Here is a 17,511-nt window from a genome sequence, read left to right as displayed (position 1 = left end):
CATATAAAAGTTAAATTTTAAATTTGTGAACACTACAAGTGGGGGCTATGGTTTTCAAATGTCGTTGTAGTTTAATAACAACGGTAAAATGTGTAGGGGGCTATTTTCTAAGGACCACTACATTTTAATTGATTTAGCTTTTAGTTTTATTTCCATATTTTTTTTATTTTCTTAAATAAAATTTACTGATGCATTGATTGGAAGAAAATTTTATTGTTCAATAAATTTTCACTTTTATAAGTTTTTATTTAATCTTGTGGTATTTTTTTTAGTCTTACTTATACATATAGTCTTGTTTTTACAAGTAATTTTAGTTTGATGAATGCTCAATTTTTTTATCGATATTTTCTTGTCGCTTTGGACCATTCAAGGCTGATTTTCTTTTAGCATTAAGTTTTTGCAATCACTTCAAATAAGTCGTACTTGAGTCGTGATAGAGTCAATTGTTAATGTGTCATAATGTTAAATAAAGTTGAGGTTGAAGCCTTTGTAGTGTTGATGGAACTTGACTTTCATAGTATATGACAAGTGTGTTTTTCTTTTTGATTTGTATGGTTCCATTCATAAAATAAATAATAAATTTCACTTTAAAAAATAAAATAATATATTATATTAATTATATAAGATATTTTAAAATTTAAATTAAATCAATATAATTAAATAAAAGACCTATGGCATTATTTTAGATTGTATGTTGAAAGATAGATAGTCCACATAATAATATTTTTTTGTAAAAAAAAAAAATAAAAGCTTTTCCATTTTCTGTCACATTGCAAGGGGTGGATAAAAGCTTTTCCATTTTTTTAGAAAATTTTTAGGTTATAAGAGATTAACAAAAATGTGAAAAGGAAGAACAATATTGAATTAACTCTGAGAATTAGTTGTAGAATCCCACAAAGCACAAATAGACAGGAACGGGCATTTGATTTTTCACCTTAACGAGAAGGACAGCACAAAGATCAGCATAAACTTAGTGTTATTTTTGGTCCCTAAGGGACGCTATTGATTGAATGTCTTAGCAAAAGTCTATCTTTGCTTTTAATGCAATGCGGAAGCAATCAAATTATTGCTCAAAAGACTTTCCATGAATTCTGAGTAAACCGAATAATAATTAAGGGCATGTTTAGTAGTGCTTAAAAAAATATTTTTGACTTTAAAAGTATTTTTGAAAGAAAAGTTGTGCTAAACAAGCTGTTTTTGGCTAAAATATTTGGCTTTTCAAAAGTAATTTTCACTTCTAAATAGGATAAGCTAAAATTTTTAACTTTTCCTCTCCTAAAAGTACTTCTGGTATTTAATTACTTTTTCACCTCTCCAATAACATAGTATTTTTCTTTTTTTTATTGGTGCTTAATTACAAATATGTTAAAATTATTAATTAAAAATAAAAAATATTTAACTATTTAAAATATTATTTATATATTCTAATCAAATTTTATAAATAATTAATATTTATTGCTTTAAAATATTTAAAATTTATATTTCATATATTAAAATATTAATAACAAGTTATAATACTTTTTTTAAATTCTTACTAAAATATAATAATATTAACTAATTTAAATATTATTTAAATACATATTTGTTACTTGATAATAAAATGTCTAAAATGAAAATTTTATTTATCAAAAATACTTTTTGACAGCAATATTAATCAATTAAATTTTAAATCAAACTTTTCAAAAAGCACTTTTACACCGCACTTTTCAAAAACATTGCTAAACTAGCACCTAAGTACCTTTGGACTAGCCGGTAGTCATGAATGATGTTTAGTAGTCGGGTAGACACGCGTAATGATGGCAAATGGGTAGGTTGGGTTGGACTTTTTGCAAGTCTCGATCCCGACTTGATGTTTTATCGCCATCTCTCAATTTAGACCTAATTTTGATCTTAAATTTTTTTTAGCTCGTCTGGAATCCAAACCTTAATATTAATTGCATGCTTAATTTTAATTTGACTCGATTAGATTTTTTTTTAATTGTGATTAATTATATTAAAAAAATGGTAACGCTTCCCATTTAAATTTGTTGAGTTCATGGTTTATTTTGCATCGTTTAGCTAATAATGTAATAATACAAGAAAAAATTATTTATTACATATGTATTAAAATAATTAGATATAAATTAAATAATAATTAATATAAATTTAAACTTTAAATTAAAAAAGATAAATAAAAACTCTTATAAAAAATAAGAGTTCTAAAAAATAAGCAAAAATTTTTCCTCCATTTACTAAAAAAAGTTATGAAAGTGGCTAAATATTGCTGACTGAATTAATTTATTATTAACCCATATATTAAAACATTGTAAAAAGTAAGTAATTTATGTTTCCTCATATAAGGGTTTTTTTACAATAATAATATGAAAAAAATAATTACAAAAATGAGATGGAAAGAAAATTATTTACGAAAATGAGTCGATTTGAACAATAAAAAATAGTGTCATCAACTTTCCAGAAGGTATTACTTATAAAAATAATATTTTAATTTAAAATAGGATGACGCCAAAATGTCAAATGGCACCTTGTTTTCATCATGACTTTTACTTGTCTTTTTTTAAAAATCTATGTACTTTAGTTTTATAATTTTATAGCTACAAGTGGGGTGGTTGTGGTGTAATTTTAAATTTTATAACTTTATTTTATGGAAATTAGAAGTTAATTTATTTATTTTAATTTATCATAATTTGATTTTGTATGTTTTTAAATTTAAGAAGTTAATCAAATTATTTAATACTATTAAACTTGATAATCAAATTACTTCCTTCAAGATCAACCATTTATCAAATTCTTATGTAAAAAATAATAAAATCATCAATTCGATAATTTATATGTGGCACATATAATATTATAGTTGTAATAGGCTAAGTTTGGCCTGGGCCCCCAAAAAATAATAACCGAATAAATAAAGTCAATGGATGCAATCGGTCGAAAACAAGCTAAAAAGGGCCAAATTGAAAGACAATTATTAAAATGTGGCTAAATCAAAAAGATGGAGAAAGCCAATGAGTTATCAAATTTTGTTGACTTGGTAAAAGGCTAAAAATAGGAAGATATTATTTTTATTTTATTTTATTTTATTATCAAATTAGTTAGGCTATTTTTAGTAAACCCCATATATATAAATAGGGATATTTTGTTCTTTGAAAAGGGGGGGATGACTTTGGTATTCTTACTTTAATTTGGAACTGGATTATTCTCTCTTTTCCTATTTCTATTGGAATTGAATTATTTCCTTTTCTCTTTAAATTACGTGATAATTTTGTCCATTTCATTTCAACTTCTTGATTTTTTCTCTTTAAATTAAGTTTTCATCATTTTTTTGCCCTAAAATTTATTTTGACTGCATTTTGGTCCTCCTTGAAGCTGTGCGTTTTGGAGGGTGGGGATTATTTTCCTTTTGGTCCCTCCTTGTTTTCGTACGTTCAAATTGGTCTATTTCCTTTTATTTATTTTGCTTTTCCCCAAAATTTTACTTTAAGGTTCGATTTAATTTTTTTTCGCTATTTTATTATCAAATTAACTAATTTAATATGTTATTGCTATTATTATTATGTTTCTATTTGTATTTATTCTGTTATTCTAATACTATTATTATTTATCTATTTATATTTCTACTATTATTATATTTCTATTTCTATTTATATACTATTATTATTTTATTATTATTTTTCTTATATATGTTTTTTACTCTTGTTATTAACATTCTATTTATTTATTTATTTTTTACATTTTTTGTTATTATCTATTTTAAATTTTTATATAACGTTCATTTCAAATTTTTATACATTATTTACTTTAATATTTTCATATATTATGTATTTTAAACCTTTTTTACACATTATATATTTTGAATTGTTTATATATTATTTTTAAAGAGTTTTATATATTATTTTATCTTCAATGGATATTAATCTTTTTTAAATTATTTTATATACTTTAGATTGCTTTTATAACATTCATTTTAAATCCTTTTTATGTATTATTTGTTAGAATTGTTTTATATTTTATTTTAGAATTTCTTACTTTGTATTTATTTCTTATTTGTGATTCATTATTATAGCATTTTGTTTATGAATTATTACTTTGCGTTGTACATTATTATTCCATCGCATTTTATTCGCTTAAAAGGTCGTATTTTAATATCGTTTTTATTCAAAAGTTTTCAAAATAAGGCAATACTCAGTATTTGGCATCTTCGAGAAGATTGTGCCCTAACTTACTAGGTTCCAATTTTCCTGGTTGAATCTAAGTAATCGAGTACCCTTTTTCAATCAAAATGTATAAGTTTCAAATAAAAGCTTATTCTCAGGAATTCAAGGTGTTTGTCCTAACTCACTGGATATGACATTTTGTATCTCGAGATAAAGATTTCTAAAAAACAAAGGCAATATTCTATGTTGGCAATATTCTATCTTTTCAAATTTTCGACATTAAGACATTAATTAATCAATTAGGTACCAATTTTGGGCATTACGAGGGTGCTAACCTTTCCTCGTGCGTAACTGATTCCCGAACCCTTTTTCTCGAATTTCGTAGACCCAAAATCATTGTTTTAATTAATCAAAATGTTTTATTAAAATGATCATTCTTAAGGTGATCCGATCACACTTCGAAAAAAGATCGGTGGCGACCCCATATTTATTTTTAAGTCGACTTCCGTTTTTCAAATTAAAAATGGTTTCGACAATAGTAATTAGACATAAAATAGAAAATAATTAATACAAATTTAAACTTCAAATTAGAAGTATAAATAAAAAAATAAGCGAATTTTTTCTTTTTCTTTAATAAAAATAAACTATAAAAATAATTAAATATTACTAACTGAATTAATTTATAATTGACCCATATACTAAAAGATGCTAAAAATTAATATATATATATTATGTTTACGCATTGCTATTAACACTAATTTTAATTTCATTTTACGCATTGCTATTAACACTAATTTTAATTTCATTAAAACCAATTTCACGGATCAACGAAATAATGTACCCTTAACAAGGTTAAAACGTGCTAGCTTTTGGTGGGCACGAGGATATTGTAGAAAACAAAGATAAGGTTCGGTAATGGTTGGTGACGAAAACAAGATCAATATTGACTTTCCAGACTCAGACACATGACAGCCAATCACACTGGATTAGTGTCCTACCTAACTTTCCATTCCCTTTCGGGCAACGTAATACGAAGAAATTTCTATATATCTTTGGCAGTCACATTATAAAAAATCCATGCTTCATAACAATCTTAATGCAGCAACCTCATTAGTTCTGCTCTGAAACTAAATCGGACGGCCATGAGATCCCTAACCTTAACATCCTCGAGTTCAACTCTTTTTCTCGTTTTACTCATCTATATATGTTTCTCTCCGTCCAGTTCAGGAAACCCCAAGAATTTTCTGCATACAGGGTCTTCTCTGTCAGTGGAAGATGACACGGACCTGTTAACATCTTCAGACAACACCTTCACCTGTGGCTTTTATGGTGTTGGTGAAAATGCTTACTACTTCTCAATCTGGTTCACCAACTCCAAGGACAAAACGGTTGCTTGGATGGCTAACCGAGACAAACCCGTCAATGGAGAGGGCTCTAAACTTTCTCTTCATCGAGATGGTGCCTTCGTACTCACTGATGTGGATGGCTCCATTACGTGGGAGGCCAACACCAGAACCACATACGTTGAAAGGGCAGAGCTTTTGGATAATGGAAATCTCGTTCTTAAGGATTCATCTGGTAAAGTTGTTTGGCAAAGCTTTGATTTCCCCACAGATACGCTTCTTCCTCACCAACGCTTTATCAAAAGTAAGAAGTTGATTTCCTACTGGGGAGAGGAAATTATGGCACTGGATATTTCAACTTTTTTTTTGATACGGATAATGTCTTGAGATTGGTATATGATGGGCCTGATATATCAAGCGTGTATTGGCCTAATGTTGATTTTGATGCGTTTGGAAATGGGAGAACCAACTTTAACAGTACTAGGATTGCCATGTTAGATGAAATGGGATGGTTTTTATCAAGTGATTGGTTGAATTTCAATGGTTCTGACTCGGGTTTTGGGATCAGAAGGAGGCTGACCATGGATTACGATGGTAACCTCAGGCTTTATAGCTTGAATATCGTGTCAGGATTATGGACCATCACATGGGAAGCTGTTAGGCAACTTTGTTCGGTGCATGGACTTTGTGGGAGGAATGGGATCTGTGTTTATACACCAGAACCTAAATGTTCATGCCCTCCTGGATATGAGATGGCCGATCCAAGTAATTGGAACAAAGGTTGCAAGCCTAGGTTCAGTCGAATCTGTTCTTCAAAGTCCCCCCAGCAGATGAAATTCGTGAAGATGCGATATGTGGACTATTATGGATTCGATTCCTCTTACAGTCCAGGCATAACATTAGAATCTTGCAAGATGAGATGCTTGGAAGATTGCCAGTGTAATGCATTTAGCTACAGGCTAACAGGGGACGGAAAATGTTTCACTAAAGTTGAACTTTTCAATGGCTACAAGTCTCCAAATTTCCCAGTTGTCTTGTATTTAAAGCTCCCTCTGAGTATAGAAACATCAGAAGTCGTCGTTCTCAATGGCACTAATCATACATGCAAGTTAGGTGAAACCACAATAACGATAGGCTTAGGCACTTCTTCTACGTTAGAAACCAGAGGAAGAAGGGTGAGATGGGTTTATCTATACTCATTTGCCTCTGTTATTGGTGCAATTGAAATGCTTTTCTTTGTATCAGGTTGGTGGTTTCTTTTTAGAAAAAGTGGCATTCCAGCTATGGTGGAAGAAGGATATCGTGTATTATCTAATCATTTCAGGAAGTTCAGCTATATGTAGCTCAAGAAGGCAACTAAGAACTTCCAAGAAGAGCTGGGAAGAGGAGCTTCCGGAGTTGTATTTAAGGGTGTGTTGGCGGATGACAGGGTGGTGGCGGTCAAGAAATTGGGAGATGCTTATCTAACAGAGGAAGTTTTCTGGGCAGAAGTGAGCATAATTGGAAAGATCAACCACATGAACCTTGTGAGAATGTGGGGATTTTGTTTAGAGCCCAAACATAGGCTTTTGGTCTATGAGTACGTAGAAAATGGGTCTTTGGACAAGCATCTCTTTTCGGGTAACGTTCTTGGATGGAATGAGAGGTTTAAACTTTAAAGTTGCCTTAGGGACAGCTAAAGGTTTGGCCTACCTTCACCAGGAGTGCTTAGAATGGGTTATTCATTGTGACGTGAAACCTGAAAACATACTCTTAGATGGTGAATTTGAACCTAAGATTTCGGACTTCGGATTAGCAAAGCTGTCTCAAAGGGATCATAATAATTCCGAAATGTCTCGAATCCGAGGAACAAAAGGGTACATGGCTCCTGATTGGGCATTAAACCTTCCGATCACTGCAAAAGTTGATGTCTATAGCTACGGGGTCGTGGTTCTGGAGTTGGTGAAAGGCATTCGACTTTCCAATTGGGTGGCGGAGGATGGTGACGAGCAGGAAACTGAGTTAACCAGATTCATCAAAGTAGTGAAAAGAAAAATTCAGATTGAAGAGACGGCCTGGGTTGAGGATACTGTGGACACAAGATTGAATGGACATTTCACTAGAATCCAAGCAAAGAAAATGATAGAGATTGGAATATCTTGTGTGGATGAAAATAGAAGCAAGAGGCCAACAATGGATTCTATAGTCCAAGCTCTACTAGAATGTGAAGATGGACTTAGGATCCTCGATCAAGCCTGAGAATGGTAGCAGCAGGTGAGCTCTAACAATAGATTAATAAGAAAATGCTTTGTTTTATCATTACTACTTTTTGGATAATTATAATAATCTCTGTAATTTATAGACTTTCATGCTAGTCAAGTCCATTTAATTAATAATTAGTGGGGGATAAAAAGCCTATTTAATTATGCAGGATCATATCAATAAAATCAGATTTATAGCCGCCTAAATTTTGGAAAATTCTATGAATTATAATAAGTAATTTGCAATTTTAAATGTGATATATATATCATTAATATTTTATGCAAGTTAAAGAATTTTTTGGAGGATGTAAATTAAATTATATATTTTTATGATAGTAAAAATATAATTTCATCATTTTAGTAACTTATATTTTTATAATTTTTAAAAGATTAAATCGAATTTGTATCATTTTTTAGGGATGAAGTTAATCTTGTGTTCACTTTCAAATAATATTTTTGTTGTTGTTGTTTTACTTGAAAATATAAATATATAAAAATATCTTTATATTAATATGAAATACGTTTTAAAATAAAAGTGTTTTAATAATTTTACAATTAAATTAATGTCGAAATAACTCGTGATACAACTCAATCAACCATATTGTATAGAGTATATTATAACTACACAAAATGATATGTCATGTTGGGGTAAGAATTGAAAAAAGTTTGGTGAATAATTAGTATTAATGTGTTTCAAATTTGTATTATTTTTTATTAAGAAAGCAAAAAGAACAACAACCAAGCTAGAGATAAGAAAATTAATACATAATTACACTAAACCAATATAATTAAAAAAGTAATTAATATCCTAATAATAAAACTTGCTACTAAGCTTGCCCCAAAATATACATCAACTTTTTAAAATTGCATGAAATATTATCAAATTTACACAAATAGGAAAATTTTTCAGTTTTAGCACGTGGCACACATGCTGAAGGAGCCAATTGAAAACTAACAACAAAGCAAATATCCGATTTCTAACGGCTGAATCGATTTCCCGCGCTGTCTCCCTTTTATTATAAGCATGCATGTGATATGTGAATCTATAGGTAAAAGTACCTCTCCCACCATTTGCATCCCCATCAACCCAACATAATCTCCCTTCACCCATTGAAACCCCATGACGAAGATCGACGCCCTCCGTCGACTCCTCCCTTGTCTCTCTCCCACCACCGCCACCTCCAAGGCCACCTCTACTCCCATCAAGAAACGCCTAAGCACCTCTCTAAGAAACGACGTCGTCGACCCTCTCCACCCCGTACTCACCAACACAAACCAAGACAAAGACAAAGATTCCCAAGATTCCACCACAACAACCGATCTCGAACCGCCCGTTTCGGCCTTCTCACGCCCTTCCAGGTCAATGGTCATTGGCACCATCTTCGGCCAACGCAAAGGCCACGTCTGGTTTTGCTTCCAACACCACCGTCTCTCCACAAAACCCTCTCTCCTCCTCGAACTCTCCATCCCAACTCACCAACTTGTCCAAGAAATGAGTTCCGGCACCGTCCGCATCGCTCTCGAGTGCGACCACTCCGAACTCAGCTCCTGTCCTCTCCATTCAGTCCCCATTTGGACCATGTACTGCAATGGTCGCAAAATTGGATTCGCTACTAAAAGAAAAGCCACTCGCCATAACCGATTGATGTTAAAGACCATGCAATCTATCACAGTTGGAGCAGGGATGATACCAACCGGCGTCGGATCGTCGGGTTCGGAGGAGATCATGTACATGAGGGCTAATTATGAACATGTTATCGGCAACTCTGACTATGAGTCGTTTCACCTTGTGAACCCAGATGAATGTGCTGGCCAAGAACTAAGCGTGTACCTTATGAGATCACGGTGAAAAAGGCTGGAAGTACAGAGAGGTTAAATTTTATGGGTCTTTATTGTAGTGTATTTTGTCAGTTTCTTCGTTTAAGTAGCAAATTGGGTTTTCTCTTACCCTATGGGAAGCTTCTCAAATCTGTTTTCTTCTTGGGGTTTCTTTAAAGTTTTTCAAGAGGCTTGAAAGTGGAGTTTTGCATTGCAAAGAACTCCTTTTCGCAGATATTATTAATTGGATTTTGTGTTTTCTGGAAATGGGATTTCACTTGTAATATTTTCATCTCCTTTACTTGAACGAGGATGGTCAAAGAATATCTAGCAGGGCTCATAAGTCAATTCTGTAAGCTTTTTTCGGCCTTGCTCTCATAGTTGTATAATGGAATTGCTCCCCCAAAAAAAACTATACAATTTTATTTCAGTTTTGTCTTTTTGCTCTTTCTTTATTGCTCGGAAACTATGTTAGTTTTTTTTTTTTATATACTTGTGCAGGAATATATGTCAGATTAGATTAATGTTAATTATGATCATGTCACTGTCATGATGTCTAATCTGGCTACGTATTTTAATATCACAAGATTCTCTGGCTACAAATTCCATTCAGGCACTGCTGCTGATTGGATCTTGTCTAATCTTTATAGCATATGAGTGCACCCATCTATAACTTTATCAAATTGCTCATAGAGGATGAAGGAAGGGAAAGCTGTAGTTGGAGAACTTGCAGAGCCTTGTAATGGAGACTGAGTTAGCATATTTCAGGGGCTCTTGATCTACATTAATATTCACCATCATAAAACATAGTAAGGAACATAATACATTTCTTTAAATAGTAATGCTTTAAAGGAAAATATTCAAAGCTTTCACTTTGCTGAAGATTCAAAGCTTCAATCTGCTGTCCAATCACTACACCTACCTTTAGTCTATTCATCTTTAACTTATTCCCTAATCTGATATTGAGGATGCTATCTACCTTGCTTCATATGGTTCAAATGTCATCACGGTATGCATCTTATTAATATTCTGTTTCCAAATATTATAGCCATTATACAAATATTTCCCTTGTGAAGGAATGTTAGGATGCTATGTTTTCAAACACAGGTGCAAAGACTTCAATTTCGCCTTATGACAAATGTAATATTTGTGAATTTCATCTTTAATTCTTTTTCTAATTAAATTTAATATCCACAATTTCAAAAAAATTGAATTTAACCATCAATTTTCAAAAATAATCTAATTGTCCCTTTTCATAAAAAATGGGACTAAAATATTAAATCTATGAGTTGTGACAAAAAAATAATGGGTAAATTATACTATAGGTCACCCAACTATAGGTCATTTTCTTTTTTGGTCATTCAATTATTATGTTTTTTAAAATTGATCACCCAACTATGGATTTGTGTCTTCTTTGGTCACCCAATTATGAATTTTTTTAAATTGATCACCCAACTAATCGATTCTTTTTTTCATTTTCGCTAATTGCACTAACAGGAGAGTAACATGGTAGTTGAAAATCAGTATGGTAACAAATTTATCCCTCAATTTTTACATATTATATCAATTTAACTCTCAAAATTTACAAATGGTCTCAATTTGATCCTAATTCTAAAAAATAAAAAAATATTGTTGACAATAAATAATAATATATAAATTTTAAAAGTATATAAAAATACATTAATATTTTCAAAAAAATATAATGACAAATTTAAATTTTATATTAATATTAATATTAAATAAAAATAAAGTTTATAAATTATTAATACTTCTTTTTGGCATTTTGCATATTTTAATTTTAATTTTTAAATAATTATTAATAATTGTTTATAGTTTTGCACTCATCTAGAACAAATCTAGACTAATAGTTGTCCAAGTTCAATCCAGATGAATTTTTTTATTTTTTTAAGTATTAACTTTCTAATTTTCTTGACTGGTGTGGTATGTCATATCAACATCTTTTCATGTCCATACCACGTGTCATTTTCTAGTAGTTGTCGTCAGACATATTAGCGTCATTACCTATCAAACCAGTTAACTAACCATTTCCATTAACGGGAGATTTTAGTTAATTTTTTTATTATTAAGGGCTCGATAGGATACACTTTTTCTAAGGACACAATTTATTTTTTTTCTCATTTTTTACTAAGGGCATTTTTAATGTTTTAAGATTTTTTTTTTAGCTAGCTCTCAACCGTTTAGAAAGAGTCAAATCTAACCATCAACCTTCCAAAAAGAGTCGAATTGTTGTTTTTTAAAGGAAACATGGACTAAAACATTAAATTTTTAAAATTGTAGCCCAAATGACAATTCAATTTTTAAAATTATAGCCCAAATGACAATTCAATGTACTTCATGCTAATTTTTTTAAAATTTTAATGAATTTTTTTTATAAATCTTAAATTATTTGTTGGTATGACGACATATAAGACAAATAGTGTCATGTCAACATAAAATATATGCCACACCAACTTTATTGAAAAATTAATGTTTTAGTTCTCATATATGTTTAAAAAAAGATTTAACTTTTTTTGAAAAGTTAATAGCTAAGTTTATCTAAAAAGGGAATGAAGACCAAATTTATAAAAGATGTAAACATTGAGGACTAAATTTGGCATTATCCCTTTGACATTTACGTGGAAGTTTCATTTTCTTCCATTGAGAGATGATGGAGCTTCCGGATGGCAATTGGCTTGAGTGAAACAGTGCTGCAGAAAGCCAAGAAAAATTATATCATCATAACAACAGTACTAGAGAGCTGATTTATGTATTATTGTTACTAATCATTATTTAAAACCTCTGAAACTAAACTACCAAATTTGTCAATAAAACTTATCAAGTATATGCCTTACAGGACCTTAAAAGCATGTGAAGTATGTTCAAGTTTTGAAGGAAATAAAATGGTTTTCAACTATAATAATGCTCAAATAAAACACAAGATTGCACTGCCTGATAAGTCGATAACTTGAACCTGCAAAATGATGCCCTTAAAAAAATGATTACTGATTGATGCATGAACTGTGAGCAAAATGAAGAAAATTACCTTGAATTCTTGTTTCAAGTGCAACAAGTTTTGTATTGCAGTGAGGAAGAGGTAATCTGCACCCCAAGGACTAGATTCAACAAACAAACATGTTGATATAAACCTCAGGATGCAGATTACCCGGTCCTCACCAGTATAAAGTAATCTGCAAAGTGGAAGGGTACAAGGCAAGCAGAGGTTTGAGGAGTTCATGCATGAAATACAGAAATTTATAATGGATCCTAAAGGTTAACATGAAGATTTATTCCATAAATTGGGGACAAAAATTGATAAAGAATAAAGTGGGGGATGGGGGATAAGGTGCTCCAATTCGAATCATGGTTTGATTCTGTTCTGCTTAAACCAATGATGGCCTTACTTTACATAGAAAATGATGGAGTACTGATCTTGACTGCTTATTTCCTCATGACTAATAGATCTTCCATGACTACTTTCTTTTCCCCAAAACCTATCACTACGAAACAAGAGAAGTGTTTTTTTTATATATATTGTCTGCTTGAAGCTTCCATTTTCAATTGAAGAATCTTGAGCTTTATGAACACATCTTCTCGTTTGGGGTTCTATAGCTCTCTCTATCGAACATAATAAACTGTTGCACAGGAAAAGACTTGACCACATTACGTGTAGTATCTGGTTTTGATGGTCTCAATCGGCTTTATGTGCTTAGCATATTCTATTCTCTTGGCCATTGAAAGGCACCTTACTTACTGTCCCCATCTCACCAATTACTTGTTTGGCTATTAAAAGATATGTGAATGATGCATTCCAAGCCCCCTCAAACAAGCAGTTTATTTATGATCAATACACAATAGTTCCTCAAATTGGTTTTGGAATACAAGTGAACTGCCTTTCGTGGACAAAACCGTAAAAAAAAAAATCCCGGTTTGCTTATTAACTCCTATGTGAGGCTATGAAAATTTTGAATGCTTTGGAACCAACCAAACAGGCACACAATCTGTTGGCTTCACCAGGATTTTCCTTCCCTTGGAGAATATTATATCCATATGCGACCCTGGCAGACTACAAAATGGACCATCCATCTAATGATTTCACGACCTGGTAGAAGCCTAGAAAGCATTCTTCTGTATTTTCTGCTAAAATAAGCAAAGCAACTTCAGTAGAGAATAAATTCCATGCTTACTTTCCACCTGTATGCATCTTATGCTAACAAATTCGTCCCGACACTTGGCTACAATGTTATGTCGCTATTATGCATGTAACCTAGTGGTCCTCCTTGTTAATGCCAGGCCCTCCAATCACCGACAAGGAAGAAAATAGTATAAAACAATGGCTTCCATTGTCGACAGATATTTAAAAAAGCTTGTAATGCTTCCTTCCAAGTTCAAATTCAAGAAGCCATATAAATGGAACAGAGTAAATGCTATTCTTACATGACTTTGTAGTTACATCAAGATCCGTAATTGATTCCTACAGTTAATCTCTAACACATAACATCGAACTACATTTCATTTTCCATATAGAAATTAATCACACAGCTTTTCTCCACTGTCCACACCGCTTGTACTTTAATATCATTCAAATACAAAGGAATCGAACACTGTCAACCTGCACGAGGGCAGTTAACAAACAAGTCGCATACAAAACTGCGATGATGGCATGATCATCAATAATTGTTAATTAACTAAATGTTAAGGCCTAAGTGTGCTGAAACTAGGTAGTTATTACACTTATCTTCACTCTTGCAGTGCCAATTACCTATACAATAAACAAAAATGCCCATGGCAGCAAACTGCAAAATTTACCACCCAGGTTTCACATCTAATACAGTAGAAACAAGTAAAGAGCCATTTGTTTTCCTATCTTTTCTATGTTTAACTGACTGCTTTCACTTTTCTACCATTTCTTTCGGGGTTCCTTGTCTTCTTGAGAACCAAATTGACTAAGATGATTAACCGAACTTAAGCTAATAACCGGTTGGGATGCTTGATAGAAGCATCTTCAATGTTTCGTAGGTCATGAAGACAATGCCTACACCAGGAACCACCTTGTAGTATTCAGGCAGAATCCCTCTGTACAAGCCACGAAGACCTTCCGAATGGATTATATGCCTGAAAGTCCCAGCCAACCCAGTTTTGTAAACACGAGCTCGCCCTGCAGCCCCTTCCAATTGCATGCGTCTCCTCACGAGATCAACAGGAAACATAGCTGCATATCATCAGTGAGGGAAAAAAGTCATGCAGAGATGAGAAATTATCTGTGAAAACATATTATAAAACCATTGGGACGTGTCAACTTGAGAAAATAAGTACCAAAAACATTTATTGTGGAAAACCATAATCCGTTCAACCAAGGGAAAAGAAGCCCATTAACTCAACAGTACCAAAATTTAGTGAGCAGAGTCAAACCAAAAAGCAGGGTTGCACTTGCAGATTACTGACCTGTTGATGATGCAATGCCTGAGAGGCTGCCACAAGCAAGGCTAACCATAATAGTGGAATCATCAGGCCTAAAGCAAAATCAGAGGAATTCCAAACAGGTTACAGCCTTAGCACACTAAGAAAATTTCTATATACTGAAAATAAGAATTTTTACCTTTGTAATTGCCAATAAGATCTCAAAGATTCATATACTGAAAAGCTTATAGCTATACTTGGTCCAACACCCTGCATCACACATTGCATTGCAGCAGCAATTAGAGACAATGAGATAAGAAACTAATAATTAAAGCAAAATAGTCTATATACCAATAATGTTGCTCCAAGTCCTTTATACAAGCCGAAAAATCCCTCTTCTCTGCAAATGGTATGAAAGGCATGCCAAATGCCCCTGTAGTATATTGTGTTTCTCTGCAGAGTTCAGAAGAATAATTGAAATGAAGGATAAGAAAAAAGTATAAACTCAATATAAAAGAAAATGGAAGCAATACAACATATAAAATCTTTGTCAAAAGCATAGGCAATGGCAAATGCAAGTGCCTAACTCAATTACCTGGGCTGCAAGACGCGTCCTTACAAGATCCAATGGATATGTAGCAGAGGCAGCAGTCATTCCAGCCAACCCACCGCCTACAAAGTGCACACCAAGATCAGCACCAGCTTTTACCCTTTGATTTTCCAAGCAGAGGGCAGACTGCAGAAACTGCAAAAAAGAAGGAACGAGTGAATTGGAAAACATTATTGGGACAAACGAAAATGATCATTTAGAAGGGAAAAAAAACATATACACTCTTGTAGCGTTCATAGGCATAGAAGTTGACTGCAGTGTAGGGAAGACGATGAGCAATGGTAACCAGATTGCCTTTCCAAAAAGCTTTGAACCCTTCTTCATTAATAATGCGAGAAGCCTCACGCCATATGCTAGCCTTGCTCAATGCTGATAAATCTGACTGCATTCCTTGGACCTGAGAAGAGAAGAAATCATCAGCATTCAAGGTTAAGGTAGAAAGTATTCCAGCATAATATAACAGCAAGAAAAAGTATGCAAATTCATGACGTATTATTCATATTCATTAAGCTGCCACCATTATTCTGTTACTCCACGCAAAATGTGACACTATTACCCCTATGCCTACACAATTATTCATTTTGAGAATCGTTTTAATCCAAAATCCAAATCCATTAAAATTAAATTTCTTGTGAGAAAAAATACTGACTGTTTTAGTGAACCTATTTCCAACAAAAGAAACCCGAATAAACAGACAAAACATTAACATCCCAAGCATCTAAAATCGATGTATAATATAATCTTCTGCATCTTTTACCTCATTTCTCAAAACCGAAACCTTCAAAATACAACTAAAAAGGTACAATTTTCCTTTAAAAAAGCCTCACAAACCCGTTTCCCCAATCTCCACCCTCACTTAAACGGGAAATAGCAATGAAGAACCAAATACCCAGATCAGATTACCGCTCAAATTCAACAAAAGAATAAGAATTTTTAATAAACTAAAAGAGCAACTATAAACCAGACCTGAAATAAGATGGTTAAACGAGCAAGAGGAGCCGTACAAGTCTTGCTAAAAGCACCAGCAATACCACCAGCAAGAAGCTGTTGAACAGTCCCAATCTGCGGATTCAAGCCCTGTTTTGAAGAATGCTCATGTTGTTGTTGCTGCTGCTGCTGTAAAAACTTTCTAGCCCCAGCATCAACAACAGCTCCATGGGCTGAATTCAAAGCCCTTTGCCCTCCTTCTACCACCACCCCAACTCTTGCCTCCATATTCATATCCTATCAAAAGCTCTCTCCAATAAGAAAATTTTTTTTGAGGGTTATAAGAAAAGAAAATTAAAAACTCTTTTGGGGCTTTGGGTTTTAAAGTAGAAAGATGGAGAAGTCAAGGAAAGGAAAACGGGGAAGTCATTTTCTCACTTTGGTGAAGTCTGAAGGAAAATGAAAAGAAGTGAAGAAACCCTAAGCAGAACCCTAACGGGGACATAAAGATTTATCTTTGGGTGCTTTGAATTACTTTTTTTTTCCTGCAGTATGTTAATGTTATCTACCACTTGCGAAAATTAAGAATATTAACTCAGTCCTTTTAATAGTTTCCTTACAAGCCAATTGCAATTGGATTGATTTCTTAGTAAAATAATATTATTATTGAAAATAATTAGACATTCTTGGATACACTATATTTGAATTGTAATTTGTTAGAATTGTTTGATTGATAAAATGTAATTATATCAAAAAATTAAAATCAAATATTTGTGTGTAAGTCTAAAAAAATAGTTGATAATAATATTACTAAAAAAATAAAGAAAATAAACATCATATGTAATTTTATTTAATTGTTCTAATTCATATTTATTGGGTCATTCTCTCTTTAATATTTAATATTCACTTTTTATCATCATCTGTTGGTTATTAACCGAGTTCATAATCATGTGAATTCGAATTTACGTCATTAAGATTATTAAAATCTCCTTCTTTCATGTACTATTTGAATTATGGAAGATTTC

General features: G+C 32.3%; 2 protein-coding genes and 1 pseudogene across 3 annotated transcripts; 2 read left to right on the top strand and 1 right to left on the bottom strand.

The window, feature by feature from the left end:
• The first annotated feature begins 5,206 nt into the window (after positions 1 to 5,206).
• Positions 5,207 to 7,934, top strand: LOC107889634 (putative receptor protein kinase ZmPK1; annotated as a pseudogene).
• Positions 7,935 to 8,361: 427 nt separating this feature from the next.
• LOC107889633 (protein MIZU-KUSSEI 1) lies at positions 8,362 to 9,982 on the top strand. The gene has a single exon (XM_016814135.2). The coding sequence runs from the start codon at positions 8,855 to 8,857 to the stop codon at positions 9,581 to 9,583; it is 729 nt and encodes a 242-aa protein (XP_016669624.1). The 5' UTR covers positions 8,362 to 8,854; the 3' UTR covers positions 9,584 to 9,982.
• Positions 9,983 to 14,044: 4,062 nt separating this feature from the next.
• LOC107889632 (mitochondrial substrate carrier family protein B) lies at positions 14,045 to 17,122 on the bottom strand. 2 transcript variants are annotated; one of them, XM_041076792.1, is made up of 7 exons: positions 16,526 to 17,122; positions 15,780 to 15,956; positions 15,545 to 15,694; positions 15,301 to 15,402; positions 15,149 to 15,219; positions 14,995 to 15,062; positions 14,045 to 14,761 (listed from the first exon to the last, which is right to left on the bottom strand). In XM_041076792.1, the coding sequence occupies exons 1-7, from the start codon at positions 16,778 to 16,780 to the stop codon at positions 14,520 to 14,522; spliced, it is 1,065 nt and encodes a 354-aa protein (XP_040932726.1). In that variant the 5' UTR covers positions 16,781 to 17,122; the 3' UTR covers positions 14,045 to 14,519. The 2 variants fall into 2 exon arrangements, 1 of the variants encoding a protein (XP_040932726.1); XR_005901231.1 differs by having other exon boundaries at positions 14,657 to 14,761; positions 14,937 to 15,062; positions 16,526 to 17,057.
• Positions 17,123 to 17,511: the final 389 nt, after the last annotated feature.

Source organism: Gossypium hirsutum, chromosome A09 (genome assembly GCF_007990345.1).
Source record: "Gossypium hirsutum isolate 1008001.06 chromosome A09, Gossypium_hirsutum_v2.1, whole genome shotgun sequence".
Taxonomy (NCBI): Eukaryota; Viridiplantae; Streptophyta; class Magnoliopsida; order Malvales; family Malvaceae; genus Gossypium; species Gossypium hirsutum.
Note: the sequence above shows the minus strand (reverse complement) of the source record. Positions and strands in the feature narration are given on the sequence as shown.